Source organism: Nannobrachium achirus (genome assembly GCF_963921795.1).
Source record: "Nannobrachium achirus genome assembly, chromosome: 17".
Taxonomy (NCBI): Eukaryota; Metazoa; Chordata; class Actinopteri; order Myctophiformes; family Myctophidae; genus Nannobrachium; species Nannobrachium achirus.
In genome coordinates, this window is record NC_137824.1 from 34,033,636 (window position 1) to 34,050,244 (window position 16,609).

General features: G+C 43.8%; 1 protein-coding gene across 1 annotated transcript in view; it reads left to right on the forward strand.

The window, feature by feature from the left end:
• tenm1 (teneurin transmembrane protein 1) overlaps nucleotides 1–16,609 on the forward strand; it is a gene marked incomplete at both ends in the record, with an annotated part of 491,087 nt that overhangs the window by 275,361 nt on the left and 199,117 nt on the right. Inside the window, 3 exons of the mRNA XM_080745426.1 lie at nucleotides 8,680–8,865; nucleotides 14,202–14,231; nucleotides 14,361–14,507. Of these exons, the coding sequence (XP_080601552.1) occupies nucleotides 8,680–8,865; nucleotides 14,202–14,231; nucleotides 14,361–14,507 (363 nt within the window). The remainder of the gene's footprint in view (nucleotides 1–8,679; nucleotides 8,866–14,201; nucleotides 14,232–14,360; nucleotides 14,508–16,609) is intronic.

Consider the following 16,609-nt stretch of genomic DNA (forward strand, 5'->3'; position numbering starts at 1 on the left):
TCTGCCACTTACATTACTATGACTGTAACGCGCGTGCGCGCCAGCGTACACGCGCGCACGCACCCACTCGCACGCACGCACAGCCCGTATTCCCTTCAGCTAAACAACAGGGGGGAAAGTAAGGAGGGAAGAGAGAGAGAGAGAGAGAGAAGAGAGTGCTGCATTTAGCTGCGAGGCCTTTCACAGACTTGCTACAGCAAGCGAAACATCCAGCACAGCATTTCAAAGCCTGGATTATAACCGTAGGTGGTGTGTGTGTGTGTGTGTGTGTGTGTGTGTGTGTGTGTGTGTGTGTGTGTGTGTGTGTGTGTGTGTGTGTGTGTGTGTGTGTGTGTGTGTGTGTGTGTGTGTGTGTGTGTGTGTGTGTGTGTGTGTGTGTGTGTGTGCAGATGTGGGGGCTATGCACACTGAATCTCCTCAGTGTGGGGTCCATTTGGTTACATTTGCATGCTCTCAGAGCTAAAGCTGCTACAGTATTATCTGTAGCAAAATACAACTTTATTTTAACCAATCTGGCATGTTAATGAAACATAGCTAGTGCATAATGTACAGTAGTTGTTCCCGGTGGTCTACTCTTAAAGGAGTAGTTCACCCCCAAAATGACTTCTTTTTTCCTATTGATTACTCACGTCATGGAGACTTGAGTTCATTAATATTCTTTGGTTTTTGTCGCATTCCTAAGATAAAACAAATGATTATAGTAAACTTACCCTGACAGTTTCCCCATCCATTGCCATGTAGTCGGGTCCCCATCCGGAATCAATGGGGGTAAACTGACTATAATCACATTTTTGTCTTAGGAATGCGACAAATACAAAAAAATATATTGAACTCAAGTCTCCATGGCATGAGTAATCAATAGAAAAAAAGTCATTTTGGGGGTGAACTACTCCTTTAACTGTTCTGCTGCTGTAGACGATCCTCACCGTCATTCAAATTGGTGACTACATGACGCCGTTGACAGCGCTCACCGTCAATCTTACTGTATTTACAGTAAATGTATTAATACTTACATAATGTAGCTCCGGTCGCGGCCGCATCGGTAATGTCCGCGATTTGTTTAAAACGCACGTTGGGCGTGCACGCGAAGTGAAGCTCCTCCATGTTAAGTCAATGGAGAGGCCCATAAAGAGACTTCATTTAATCCAAAAGAGCCATTTTGAGCCATTTTGCACCAGATCTGATAAACAATACACACGGCAGGGCGCAGCCATCTTTCTCTTCTCGGCTCACACTGTCATGTGACTAGATGACGTAATCGTTGCCGTCAAGTGATAATCCAAAAAAACAAAAACAACCCCCTTCCAGCCCTTCAAAATAATAGCGGCGGCCGACGGAGGAAACGGCGCGGCACCAAGGCAACAAGCAACCTTCAGATTAAGAGGCACGAGTTGTGTTAAGATTGAGACATTTAAAGGCTCTAATATAAAATATAGCAAGTCCCTGGTGTCCGGTAGGGACACCTGCTGGTTGGCGAGTATAGCCCTGCACGGAGCTCATTTTCGCTTCTCCCCAGGCCAAGCAAGAGATTATTCGTCTCGTACGTGCAGTCAAAGTTTCGTCTCTGACGCACACAAAAAAATGGGTTTAAAATCCACGGATTGCCGCTTTGAATTAACACTGTGAATTTGACTGCGTAGATCTATGCAGTGCAGGCGTCACGTCACAGGTGCGTCACAGGTTCTTCTAAAAAACAACACCTCTCTATGCAGGTGTCCATATCACACGGTGTGTCATGCCAAAGCTCCTTTGAATTGAATTGTGTGGATGACGGAGGCGGTGTTACAGACAGCTTCACCGTGGTGATGAGCATTGGTGGAAAGTAACTAAGTACATTTACTTAAGTACTGTGCTTCAAAGTAAAACTTTGACGTATTTGTATTTTAATTGACTATTTCCAATTTCCAATACTTTAACTTCTACTCTGTTACATCTCAGACCCAAATATTGTACTTTTACTCCACTACGTTTATATGAAAACTTCAGTCACTAGTTACTTTGTAGATTGATTATTATTACAAAACATGCATAACCACTTCAACCCTACATTGCAGCCATTTGAAAATAGCCGATCTACAAGCTCACAATGCGTCTCGATGCGGCGCTATTTTCAAATTACGAGTGTAACAAAGGAAACAACCTAATTGGGAAACATGATGTCATACTACAGTATGACATCATGTTTGATCCCATAAATAGTAGGATCGCAATTAAATATAACAGTTGTGTGTAACAACTCATAGTTGTGAATACTAATTGTAGAGTATTTGCTAGGACTAGGTCGAGTATAAGTGTTAAGAAACCTTCCGATGCCAACTCTATACAGTACAATATGAATTGTAACTTGTATAATAATAGGACCAGAGATTCAAGGAAGAACTCTAGTATCAACTTCACAGACTGACCCTTCAGAGAAGCGATGAAAGAACATAGAAGTATAAGAATCTATTACTAGAATGGGTCTACTTCTCGCATTATAAGATACCAGCAGCTCAAAGGTAATAATATTAATATATGACCGGCCTTGGAGCCCCGATTCTTCCCTAAAGTTGAGCAAGGTAGATGGCTTGTCTCGTCGATAGATAACATACCGGCTAGCCACGAGCCCTTGCTACAACGAGTACTTTCTACTTTTGCTACTCTAAAGTACATTTTGATGACAATACTTTTGTTGCGACCGTCAGGTCGCAGTTAGTATGATAACGTCCACCTCATGTCTGTCTGTCAATGAGTGAGTCACGCTAATACACAACATTTTGTTACTTTTCGACTTCAGTTCCTCCCTCCCATCCCATCCATGAAGGCAGGTCACAAAAAGTTGTAAGTAACACATCTGGGTATCATGTCATTAGGTCGAACACCCTTTGGATCGACCACCAAACTCTAACCCAAACCCTAATCCTTACCTCAGTAAAACTATGCCTAACTCTAACCCTAACCCTAAACCTAACCTCAGTAACCGTGACGCGGGTGATTATCTAACCTGCCGTCGCTCGCGGGTGATTATCTAATCTGCCGACGCTGTTCGACCCAACGGGAGTTCGACCTATGGGGCAGTCCCCACACATCTGGTGCAACACTCACATGGGTCTGTGGCGAGCGTCGCTGATTGGCTGTGGCTTTCACAGGCTTTAACACGCTGTTTAACCCAACGCTGCTCGGTCAGCTGCTTTTCAGCACAACCCGGCGGTCGCGTCTCCGCCTTAGGGCGTCTTACTTGTACTTTTAGTCACGTGCGTTTTAAATTACGGACTTTTAATCTTAACAGAGTATTTCTACATCGCAGTTTTGATACTCTTACTCAAGTAAAACATTCGAGTACTCTTTTCCAGCGCCGGTGATGAGAGAATAAAGTGCAGTAGTCTGCGGCGCGTGACCGCGCGAGCGGCGTCCTTGTCCTTGGGAGGCCCATGGCTGGATGCTGACGGAGAGGAAAGCGGTCATTATAAGACACCCTCCCTCTCTCTCTCTCTCCCTCTGTGTCCTCACCGCTGGCTGCACGCCGCCGGGGTTCGAGTGCCACGTACCTACACACCACACACACACACACACACACACACACACACACACACACACACACACACACACGCACCAGGCACTTGGCGTTCGTTCATTCGTTTGTCCTTACCCTCGGTGGTGGAAAGTAACATTTACTTATTAAGTGGTGTACTAAATTACACTTTTGAGATACAATACTTGAGTATTTCCAATTGCCAGTAGTACTTTTACTTCTACTCCACTAGATCTCGGATCCAAATGTTGTACTTTTACTCCACTACATTTTATTGAAAACTTTAGTTTGGCCTTCTAGTTTTAGCCTTCTTTGTAGATCAGGGGTTTTCAAAGTGGGTGACGGGGCACCCTGGGGTGCCGCGACGGCAGTCCATGGGTGCCGCGAGGTAATTTGATAATATTTGAAATGTATTTGGAAAGAATATTTTAGTATCATTTTAAACTTGAAGTACAAAGTTATTTTCAGTCAGTTCTAACCAAAATGGCTATTATCTCAACGTTTTCCTCGCAACATAATCACTAAAATATCGTCACTGTCGGGCAGAAATCTCGTATCTCCAAGTTTCAAATGTGTACGTCTTTTGGTAAAGCAAAGCCCTGCTTCATCAATCACACAAGACTGTCGCACAAAACTAGTGAAAACAGCCGATCTACAAACACACAACGCCTTGCGATGCGGTGTGTGCTTGTAGATCTGCTATTTTCACTAATTTAGTACATTTTATAGATGATAAATACAAAACGAATGGTTTTGGACATACAAGGTTTCCACCCGACAACGACGATATGCTATAAATATAAGGTGCTGGGAGTGAAAATTATAATGTAGGGGTGCCTCGGATTAAAACAAATATTTATGGTGTGCCCTGAGACAAAAAAGTTTGGGAACCCCTGTTGTAGATTATTATTGCAAAACATACATTATAACCACTTCAGCCATACATTTTGGCCATTTGAAAATAGCCGATCTACAAGCTCACAATTCGATGTGACGCATTGTGAGCATGTAGATCTTTTACTCAAGTGCAATTTGAATTTACTCGTAACAGAGTATTTCTGTATTGCAGTATTGATACTTTGACATACTGTAAGTAAAACATTTGAGTACTTTTTTTTCAAGCACTGCACACTCACACTCGCCCCAGGCGTTCGTTCGTTCGTTCGTTCGTTCGTTCGTTCTTCGTCCTTAACCCTCCGGCGCTGTACCGTGCGCGCACGCCTTTTATTACATCGATACGGTTTATGATAATGATGAAGTGTGGCTGAATGTACGAGATATGAAGCCGGCACTCTTCTCGGCACTCTCCTACCTGCTGGGTTTTAACCCATTTAGGCCTAGAATTATTGAATGCTTTAACTACTGAAAAATAGCAGATATACAAGCTCACAGCGCGGCACCGAGTGCCGCGCTGCGAGCTTGTAGATCTGCTATTTTTGAAAAATCAAGATTATTGAGTCTTTGAACATATCTATTTAAAAGCGAACATTTGTAACTCAAATATTCGCTTCTGGGGGGTCCCTGGAACAACATATTTTGAGATGGGGGTCCGCGGCCAAATAAATGTAATTTTGGAGGTCCTTGACATGAAGAAGTTTGAGAACCACTGATTTAGAAGAAGGATTTTAGAAGTCGGGTCAAAGATCGGGTCAAAGATATTCAAAGACTTGCACACATTTTCACGATTTTTCAAAAATAGCAGATCTACAAGCTCGCAGCGCGGCACTCGGTGCCGCGCTGTGAGCTTGTATATCTGCTATTTTTCAATAGTTAAAGCACAAAATAATGGTTAAAGTGGTTCAAATCTAACGCGACTCGGGCGCGTTCCCGGTATTTGAGTGTTAATCAAAAGACGCAGGTTACAGTAGCGTTTGTACATCCAGGGCCTTGTTGAAGCATAGCTAAGCTAATATAATTCTAATAGAGAACCGAGGAACTCCACCAACTTTAATCCCCCCTGCACTCCACCTCCTCCTTGCTATGTATATTTAAATTGAAGTCACTTTTTTTTTTTTTTTTTTACTGCTGCTGGATAAGTAGTCTTTGTGAGCCTGCAGCACTTTGCTCTCTCTTTACTGATAGATGAGGCTTCGCTACGGCAATGGGAAAGAGAGAGGGAGGGGGGGAAGGGGGGGTGAGCAAACAAATGGATGGATGGAGGATGGGAGGGAGAGAGAGAGAAAGAGAGAGAGAGGGAGCTGGCACGCAGCGCAAAGGGACGGATGGAAGGAGAGAGGGAGAGAGATGCAGAAACAGAACGAGAAAGAGAGAGAGAGGGAGGGCATAAAACAGGTGGAACAAGTGTGGGACCGGGGAAAATAGGAAAGAAGAAAAAGGCCAGAGATGGAAAAGTGGAGAAATTGTTCTTTTAACCGCATGAAGCCTATTGTAGTGTCCCTATTTTGGCTGGGGCGAACATCCGGCAAAGACGGCAGATCTATAAGCTCGCAAGGTGTTCCGCTGCGACCTGCCGTGAGCTTGTAGATCGGCCACTTTCAGGGACAAGATGCGTTGTCGAGGGTAAAAAGGAGGGTGCCTAGTATAGAGCCCTGGGGGACTCTGGTCAATGACGTATATTGTCACTGTCGGGCAGAAACCTTGTATCTCCAAGTTTCAAATTTGTATGTTTTTTCATAAAGTAAAGCCCTGCTTCATCATACAAGACTGTTGCACAAAACTAGTGAAAATAGACGATCTACAAGCACACAACTTGTGCGAGGTGCTTCACTATTTTAAATCATTTATAACATGATAAATACAAAACGAACGGTTTTGAACATAAGGTCTCCACCCGACAACAACGGTATTTAGTGTTAAAGTGTTTCGAAGTTTTTAGAACGGAGAGAGACAGAGAAACTAGAGGGAATGATTGTGGGAAAGGGTGTGTGTGTGTGCGCGTGTGTGCGCGCGCCCCCCCACGCCCATGTGTGTGGGGAGGTGGTGGGGTTATTAACGCACGCACTAAATCTGATGAAAATGTCAGAAAAGAATAATAGACTCGGACGGGATTCCCTGTAGTTTAAATATGCAGTGCAAATAGGAATGATTGGGTTGCTAATGTGAACGCATTGAGAGAGCGTCCCCCCAGGGAGCTGCAGGGGTGAGTTGTGGGGGAGAGAGAGAGAGAGAGAGAGAGAGGGGGGGAGGCTATTAGAGGTGGGAAGAAATCCTATCTTTTAGTCTTCGCGGCGTCGTCTCCGCCGCTGCCGTTCTCCCTCGCCTTGCGTTACGACTCGTCCCTCGCTGCCGCGCACCTCCAAAATGATTCCCCTAGTTCAGGGGTCTTCAACGTTTTCAGGCCAAGGACCCCTTAGCTGAGAGAGAGATGAAGCAGGGACCCCCTCTACATATTGTATAAATGTGTGATGCAGATTTTCATCGATTTCATAGATAGATTCATAGACTTGTTTGAGAGCACTGTCATCAGTCTATGTTGGCTTCGTGTTTTTAGTTAACTTGACCTTTCACTCTGAACTTGGTCTACTATTTTTTTGAAGCGGTGAAAGCTGCTTCCAAGGAGTGGCTTTGTCTGTCCCGTACAGTCTGTCCCATAGGCTTCCAAGGAGACCTGTGTCCGTGTCATGTCCCGTGTGTCCAGAATTGAGGATTGGTCAAGCTTCACATGAGAATTTGGCCCTCCAGACAAAATCATTCAGAATTCAGAATTCATAAAAATATAGAACTAAAGCACATAGAAAGTATAGATCTAGAACACAGATTTCACAGCTCTAGAACACATAGAATAAAAATTCACCGCTTCACTTCGAACCAAGGTTTGATTTCTTACCTCTACACCAAACCTATTTGCCGAAAATAGACTATCTCTGCGAGGCATTGAGAGCTTGTAGATCTGCTATTTTTGGCGAAATTTCTCCTCAGAATAGGGATGCGAGGGTTCAAATTGTTAATTTAAAAGGATGATCCTATCACAAAGATTTGGCGGCCCCCCTGTAATAACTCTGAGGACCCCCTAGGGGTCCCGGACTGCCTGTTGGGCTGCCCTAGTTTATTTATTTAAATTTTCTTTTTACCCCCTGTGCCAATTGACTGGGTGCCAGTCTCCCTCTGCCAACCTGGGGACTGGGGAGAGCCCCGAACTGAGCTCATGCTTCCTTCAGTGCATGAGGAATGACAAGCCGCATCTTATCAGCTGGCAGGGGGTAGTTTCCCCGGCAGGACGTAGCGAGTGGAAGGAACACGGTATTCCAAACAGTTCCTTTCCCCTCCATCAGGCGCCCCGGCTGGCCAGGGGGAGGCAGTATAGAGACCATGATTACTGCATTTTTTTTTGTGTGAAGGGGACACAGGGAGAACATGCGAACTCAAAAGATTCCCGTGGTTTAACATGTGTTTAGTTTGGTATAATCGTTTAGTTTATTTTGGTATGATAATGGTTTGGTGTGTCCATCTCTTATTCTAACTAGTGACTGACGAGACTAAACGAACTGATTTGCATTATGTGGGCAACAACAACAATGCGACACCAACCAGGAAACCACCACCACCCGGAACATGTTATTTATCTTTTTTCTAAACCGGAACACACTGGAAAGTTTGTAACATAGACTGTAAAAAAAAGGGACAGAGCAACGCCATTGTTTTTTACAAATGAAGAAAATGTTTCAGCAATGCAAATCCGCAATCTTTCTATATCCGCTCCAGAAATGAAGCTGGAAATGAATGCTTTTGGCTGGAGGGGCGGGCCCTCACTCTGTATAGCCAATACAAAACCTAGAAACCTACTTTGAAAACAAAGTGTTAATGAAAATCAAGTGTAAAGTTCGTCAAATCCTCATAGACTTCCATTGAGCTGAAGGTTTTTTGGTACCAGTAGAAGGTGAAATAGAGACATCTGCCTTGCCATTTCATTGGAACAGCAGCTTCAACGAGAACCCGGAAGTGACTTCATTTCCAGCGAACGGAACTTATTACCCCTTGGTTCGTAACGAATACCAGGCTTTCCTCGCTGGTGATGCAAGGTTAGGCAGAGGAAGGGAGGTAGAGAGAGAGCTCTCTGTCTTTCTCTCTCTCTCTCCATTCCCCACTCACCATTTTTCTTTCCTTCTTCCTTCTAATGTTCTATTCTCTCTCTCTCTCTGTCTGTCTGTCTCTCTTTCTCACTGATGTGTATACTGACATGCTCGCCCACACACGACACGCACGCACAGAGCTGTGTGCGGAGCCGTGCGGCAGCCATGGAGTGTGCTCGGAGGGCCAGTGTCAGTGTGAGCCGGGCTGGGTGGGAGCCACCTGCGAGCAGAGGGCCTGTCACCCCCACTGTGAGGAGCACGGACAGTGTCACGACGGGTCCTGCATCTGTCAGCCCGGATGGGAGGGAGAGCACTGCAACATCGGTGAGGGCTGTGTGTGTGTGTGTGTGTGTGTGTGTGTGTGTGTGTGTGTGTGTGTGTGTGTGTGTGTGTGTGTGTGTGTGTGTGTGTGTGTGTGTGTGTGTGTGTGTGTGTGTGTGTGTGTGTGTGTGTGTGTGTGTGTGTGTGTGTGTGTGTGTCAGCAAAAGCTAAGGTATGGCAACATGACTAGTGTCACTGTCATGCACGCACGCGAAGGCACGCGTGCGTGTATGACACCAGTCATGTTGCCATACTGTACCTTAGCAACAGTTAAGTAGAAGATTGAAGCAATAAGCCACAAGAGGCATGTAGTTACCTGATATTTTATAACGGCTGAGAGGCGTGGTGAGACACGAGGCGAAGCAGAGTGTCTCCAACACTCTCAGCCGTTATAAAATACAGGTAACCACATGCCTCGCGTGGCTTATTGCTTTTCTAAAACGGTTACAATATGGCAACATGAAAAATAATAGACATGTACCAATTAAAACTGTTCTATTTCACTAATAATTCACTACAAGGTCTGCAAGAAAGTAGTTCCCAGCTCAACAAAGTACCTGTAGTCCCCGCCCTCCAGCCGTTTTTGCCAACAACACAGGTGCAGTTAATTGGTGCACTGTGGAACACTGTGGACTGAAATAACGCACCGGGGTTTGATATAAACTAATCAAGGAATGGAACTAGCCGTTTTAGAAAGTATTATTTTACCGCAGGCACAAGTAAACAACTGTCTGCCACACTTGAAAAAAATGTGCCGCTGCTGCTAATTAAAAATCATACATTTCACCTGTGCTGACCTACTGAACTGGGGAATAAACCATTTGTCAAGATAGGGGGGATACAGTGTTGTGGAGAATATAATACCTTGTGAAAGCGATAGATTTGTTCTAATTTGCAGTGTAGTTAGTGATTTAATAACACAATAGTAAACGTAATAACATTTTTGAATTTATTTTAAGAAGTACTTTTTGTTGGTTTCCCTTGGAGCCAAGCTGCCATACCAATTGCCGAGATTTATGTTAAAAATGATCGCTTTAAAAGAATATATATTCAAAGTTTTGCACACATTTTCGTGGTTTTTAAAAAATAGCTGATCTACCAGCTCATAGCGCGGCACTCGGTGCCACGCTATGAGCTTGTATATCTGCAATTTTTCAATAGCCAAAGTATAAAACATAATGGTTAAAGTGGTTATGTGACCAAATATTCATGTTCTCGCACATATGCGCGTGCATGTGCGTGTGTGTGTATTAGATGTCTTCATAGTTCCACCTGATCCCCAAACCCAACATAATACCAGATACCCGTGACGGTTTGGTGGTTCCAAGGGTTTATTTCTGGTCTATTGGGGTTTCTTCGGCAGCTAATACCATGGGACATCTACTGTAGGCTGTTTATCATTGTGCGCGTTACCTGGATCCGACCAGATCCACGATCAGCGCTGATCAGGAGAAAAACATAACTTGCGTGATGACTAAGTTGACCTAGGATCAGTTTATACCAACGCAAAATAAGGCGGGTGGGTGGCTGAAGTTGATCAGCATGCCAGCAAGTTACATCCATAGCCTCGGGAGTCAGTACTCAGGCTTATAATTTATTTTTTCGTAAAAAAAAGAAATAAAATACATCCATATAGTGGAGGACAGATGCACGGTAAAGATGAATCCAGCTGTTAGATATGCACATTTTGTTGACAAAAGGTTTTCCTTTGTGAATTAATTTACATTCCATTTGAAAGGCCGTACGCCTACGTGATACTGATGTGTCGCCAAAAGAATGCAAAACTGACTAACAAACTATGGTATGTACGCTACAGGAACTATTGTTTTAATCATCCCTCTCAAAGTGTCCTTGAGCATAAACAATGAACCGTTAAACTGCTTCCGATTAGCAGGTTTGTGCCTTGGCATGTTTTCCTCTGTCAATGTGTGAAAGGGAATTGTAAAGCACTTTGGATGATGGTGCTATAGCGATGCATAATCTAGCATTTATTTACCATTTTATAGGCTGCTACGTCGCTGCTAGATTCAAGTACAGCCTGCATGCATCACTGTCATCTGCAGCAGGGGATCCCACACTTTTTAGCTCGAGACCGAAAAAAGAAAACATAACATAACATAACAGAAAAAGGGATATTTACTCATGACCCCATGGTCATGGGGTCATGACCCCCATTTTGGAAGCTGTTTGGGAAGCAGTGATCTACAGGCAAAACAGAGTTTATAATAGCAAATAATTACACATGCCTGACCCGTCTCCTCTCGGACAGTTGCATAAAGGTTTCACAAAAACAAAAACCAACTGAAGGCACATTGCATCAAACCTACATCAAAACAAATCGAAACAGCAACATAAAAGAAACACACAACAGACTTAAAACAAACCGACAGTTTGCTGCAAGTTCGCGCGAACTGTCAGCATTTAAATTGACACAAATTAAAGTGAACTAGTTCAAGTTCATACTTCGCAATTTAAAAGTTCACAGTCCACATTTATTTATTTCATTGTTTTAAATGAACTGCTCTGAGCTATATACTTTTTTCTCACCCATCCATTCCCAGCTCTCCAAACATTGCCACTGCCCACTTACCAAAGTAAATGAATTACTGTGTACTGCAGTAGAATCACAGAATTTACACGCACACGCACGCACGCACGCACGCACGCACACGCAGACACACACACACGCACACACACACACACACACACACACACACACACACACACACACACACACACACACACACACACACACACACACACACACACACACACACACAAAGAAAAATATGTGTGAGTATTACGTTTTACAATGTGTCATATTCTGCAAAAAGTAGAAACGTTTTTTTTTTAATGCTATAAAGATATAGCATAATGTAGATGCAATGGAAATATCATCTGCAGAAGACAACGCTGCTTTCTGTGTGTTCCCTGTTATTATGGGTGAAGCGCATGAATGGATACAGTGATTTGGAGAGAAATCACTGGGTTTTGGGAGATGCGAGGAAGGGTCCCGCTGGTTTGACTGAAACACTCACAGTTGATTAGAGCAGTCTCATTAGGAACACATTCTTCCCAGTGGTGTAAAGTTGCCAAGTACATTTACTTAAGTACTGTACTTGCGTACGATTTTGAGGTATTTGTACTTTACTTGAGTATTTCCAATTTCCAATACTTGGGAAATATTGTACTTTTACTCCACTACATGTATTTGCAAACTGTAGTTACTACAGTACTGTAGTTACTTTGCGGATATAAATCATAATATCACAAAACATACATTGAACAATTTAGCCCTACTTTATTGAAAATAGCCGATCTACAAACTTGTAGATCTGCTATTTTCAAACATATTGTACTTTTACTTTTGGTATTTTAAGTACATTTTGATGCCAATACCTGCATAATTTCACTCGAGTGCATTTTGAATTCCGGACTTTTATTTGTAACAAAGTGTTTCTATATTGCAGTATTGATACTTTTACTGTACCCACTGTTTATGATTACATTCTTCTTGATGTTCTTGGCATTGTGCAATGTAGCATGGCCTTGGTTCATGCAGTGCACGGGAGTCCTATACTGTACTGTACGCAGGGGCGTCACACCGAATTCTGGGCCCCGGGTACAAGGATTCACTGCGGGCCCCCCATGAATGTTAGCTATTGAAAAATAGCAGATATACAAGCTCACAGCGCGACACCGAGTGCCGCGATGCAAGCTTGTGGATCTGCTATTTTTGAAAAACTGTGAAATTGTAACCAATGTTTCCATGTCATTGGTGCTCAACTTTTTCATGTCAAGGACCCCCAAGATGATATGTATTTGGCCACGGACCCCCATCTCAAAATATATAGTTCCAGGGACCCCCCCCAGAAGCAAAATTTGAGTTACAAAATACAAATGTTCGCTTAAAAAATACATGTATTCAAAGATTTGCACGACATTTTCACAACTTTTAAAAAATAGCAGATCTACAAGCTCGCAGCGCGGCACTCGGTGCCGCGCTGTGAGCTCGTAGATCTGCTATTTTTCAATAGCTAAAGTTACTAGGGCCCCTTCACCTTGGGCCCTGGTAACTCAGTCCCACTTTTCCCCCCCTTGTGACACCCCTGCCTGTACGCCTCAGCTGCAATCAGCTGTCAGCCTGCTGATTGCTTTCAATCAGCCACGCTTTTCTACACGTCAATCAACACCTCATTCCCAGTGGTGGAAAAATTACTCCGATGTTTTACGGGAGAAAAAGTATCAATACCGCAAAGCAGAAACACTCTGTTGATATTAAAAGTCAGGAATTCAAAGTTTACTCTGGGAAGAGTAAAAAAAAGTGTACAGAAAGTGTTAAAATTATGATGTTATGATGTCATTAAATGGTGTATTTCAATTGGGCCTTTTGACTCCGACGCTTTCAGCCTTCAGGAAGAAACCAAAAATACACAGGGAAGACATATTTGCATATTATAACCACACCTGCGGGTCTATTAGAGTATTGTTAACTCCATAGACACATACAAACCAGTAAAAAGTACATAACTATGCCACTGCCTTTTTAAAAGCACTTTCACCAAAGACCGAGCACGCTGGAGGAATGACATGCTGTACATACTTAGTCTGTGTGACCAAAGGTTGAAGCAGCTGATAGTTTTATGAGTCAGTAGAGAGCTTACATAACAACGCACAATAATAGCCATATAAAGAAAAAAACATAACAGTGTTCCATTCTATTTCTGTACAAGGAGGACAAACCAACTTTCTTATATACATTGCAATGGTGTGCGCCGAAACTTGAGTTAGAGATAAATTGTAAGTGTGCCGAATATAAAATAACGCTAGAATCAATTGCTGATAAAAGCATTGCTTGAATGATTCGTTTCCTTCTTCCTGGCACCAAAACAAAAAAATATTTCTACAATAATAAAAAAACAGCTTCAACCTGAGTTGTTTCATAAGGCCTTCAATAATGTTTAAAAGACAGATTGTCTTCTAGGTTAAAAACCCAGGTGAGACTTGGTTCTAAAAATCTAATGTAGGCCTACAGTTGTGTTCTTTTTATCTAGAGAAACTCTTCATTTTGGTTTCAGCCTTTAACACTAATCTCACCGTGCAGTAAAGATGATGCAGAAGTGTACATACTGTAACTGTGTGTGTGTGTGTGTGTGTGTGTGTGTGTGTGTGTGTGTGTGTGTGTGTGTGTGTGTGTGTGTGTGTGTGTGTGTGTGTGTGTGTGTGTGTGCGCGTGCGTGCGTGCGTGCGTGCGTGCGTGCGTGCGTGCGTGCAGTGGTGTAAAGTAACTAATAACACGTTGTCTCTCTCTCACGCAGCTCCCTCTCTTTTCCCCACAGTCACTCATGACCTGGACGTGGTGGTTAAAGGTAAATATCATCTGTATTTATCATCCCCACACACAACACAAGATGTGCAAGCCAATGTGTCGCAACGAACAAACTCACAAACGTGTGTGTGTGTTTGTGTGTGTGTGTGTGTGCATGTGTGTGTGTCAGATGGGTGTCCAGGGCTGTGCAGTGGTCATGGTCGCTGTACGTTGGAGCAGAGTGGATGGAGGTGTGTCTGTCAGGCAGGCTGGAGTGGGCCGGGATGCAGCGTCGTCATGGAAACCGACTGCAGCGACGGAGCCGACAATGATGGAGGTAAAAAGATCTGACAGTCCTTCTCTTCTCTTCTCTTCTCTTCTCTTCTCTTCTCTTCTCCTCCTCCCCTCTTCCCTTTTCTAGTCTCTTTTATTAGGTCTGCAGCTATCGATTATCTTAGGGATAATCTGTCTGTAACCTTTTTCATTGGGTTCTGCTGTGTTAATTAAAATACCCTTTTTATACATCAACAAATCAACGCAAAACAAATGCTAATGGATGTCATCATCTAAATCGATTAGTCTGATTCATAACGGTGTTGTGCAAAAGTAGAGTAATTACTTTTTTATAAAACATGATATCGATTAGTGCGATTAGCTGTACCCCTTTATCATTTCGTCCTTGTTTCTTACATTCATTTCTGTCTCAACGTCACAAATTTTCTTTCCATTTCACTTCTGTTTGCCCGCCTCCATCCCTCCATCCATCCATCCATCCATCCATCCATCCATCCATCCATCCATCCATCCCTCGCTCCCTCCCTCCCTCCATTCCCTTCCACCCTGGCTGTGCCTGGTGTTTCCTCATGCCCGGAGGTCAGTGAAAGATTCTATGCTTCACTTAATAGCACCATGTCATCCCTGCATTCCCACCGAGAGCCCAGCTGAATCCTGCTGGCCACTATTATACTGTATGTGTTTGTTCGTGTGTGTGTGTGTGTGTGTGTGTGTGTGTGTGTGTGTGTGTGTGTGTGTGTGTGAGTGTGAGTGTGAGTGTGTGTGCGGGCGTGCGTGCGCGTGCGTGCACAGCGTGCAGGTGCGCTGTGTTGCTATCCAATCTGAGCTAAACCTCTTTGATATGCATACTCCCCGCTAGGATAAAAGCCACTCTGAGAGATTCCCAGGAGCCTAAATACAGCTTAGCACACAGAATAGTGTTTTCCCATCTCTTCTGTAATGACAGGCATTCGTTCCACGCATTTGTATTTCTCTTTCAGTCCCGTGTAAAGTCTAAGTTCGCCGTGGACACGTTTATGTGCCCCTACGCTGCGTGCTCATTCACGTCGGTCCGCATTCATGCTTTATGTCGAGTATAAATGGACCTTTAGAGAAAGTTGTGTGCGTCTTTGCACATTGGTGGTCATTACTCTGCCGTCCCTAAGCTGTCTTTCAACACTCACAACGGGTCTGGAGACACGCAATTTGGTGTGATTGTTGTCTACCGCCGCTCGTGTCTGGTTCTGTTCATGACGGACGCTGTCGTTGAGCTGCCTCAAACGATCTATCACGCCCAACGAGGTGCTGCTGCTGCTGCGTGTGTTTGGAGAAATTGTTACTTCTTGAGCAGTGACTTCACAACAGACCATAGCCGGAGTGGAGTGTGTTTGTGATAAGTAGCGTTTGAATCGATGCACACAGCGGGACGAGCGAGTGTACTTTGTTTATGCGAACCGATATAGCTGGTAAAGTTCCATGTCGTACCGCATTGTTTACCCGAGCACCGTGGCCGACTGGGTCCGCTCGGCGCACGTCCCTGTCCCTGGCAGCCATTTGAAATCGGCAAATTAAATGGCCTTTTGCTGAATGCCGTGCCTTTTGGAAATGGCCTGAGAATAATGTAAAACAGAGATGCAGAGAAGGAGGGAAATGAGCCGCAGAGCTTTCTTTCAACACGGCACCATTTACTGAGGCTTCCCAGCGGCATAAACACTGATTGTTATTGGCTTTAAGGGTGTGTGTGTGTGTGTGTGTGTGTGTGTGTGTGTGTGTGTGTGTGTGTGTGTGTGTGCGTGTGCGTGTGTGTGTTAGTGACATAATGGTGTGGGTCAACACATAGTTATGTGCAGTTCACTCTTTCAATGATAAAGACACTAAATACTGTGGAATCAATGCTTCTACCGGGACTACTACTTGTTCTACTTTTACTGCCAATGCTACCACTAATACTGTCACTAATGCTAGCTCTTGCTTTCTCTGTAACACAGCACAACTGCTGCTGTCGCGTCAGACAATTTTAAAGGACATCCTTATTTTAATCTTACTACTACTACTACTAACACAAGCCACCTCCACCACTATTGTAGTATTATTACTACTACTATTAACTACTACCACTAAATGGTATATGGTGCATTTATATAGCGCCTTTTATCCAAGGTGCTT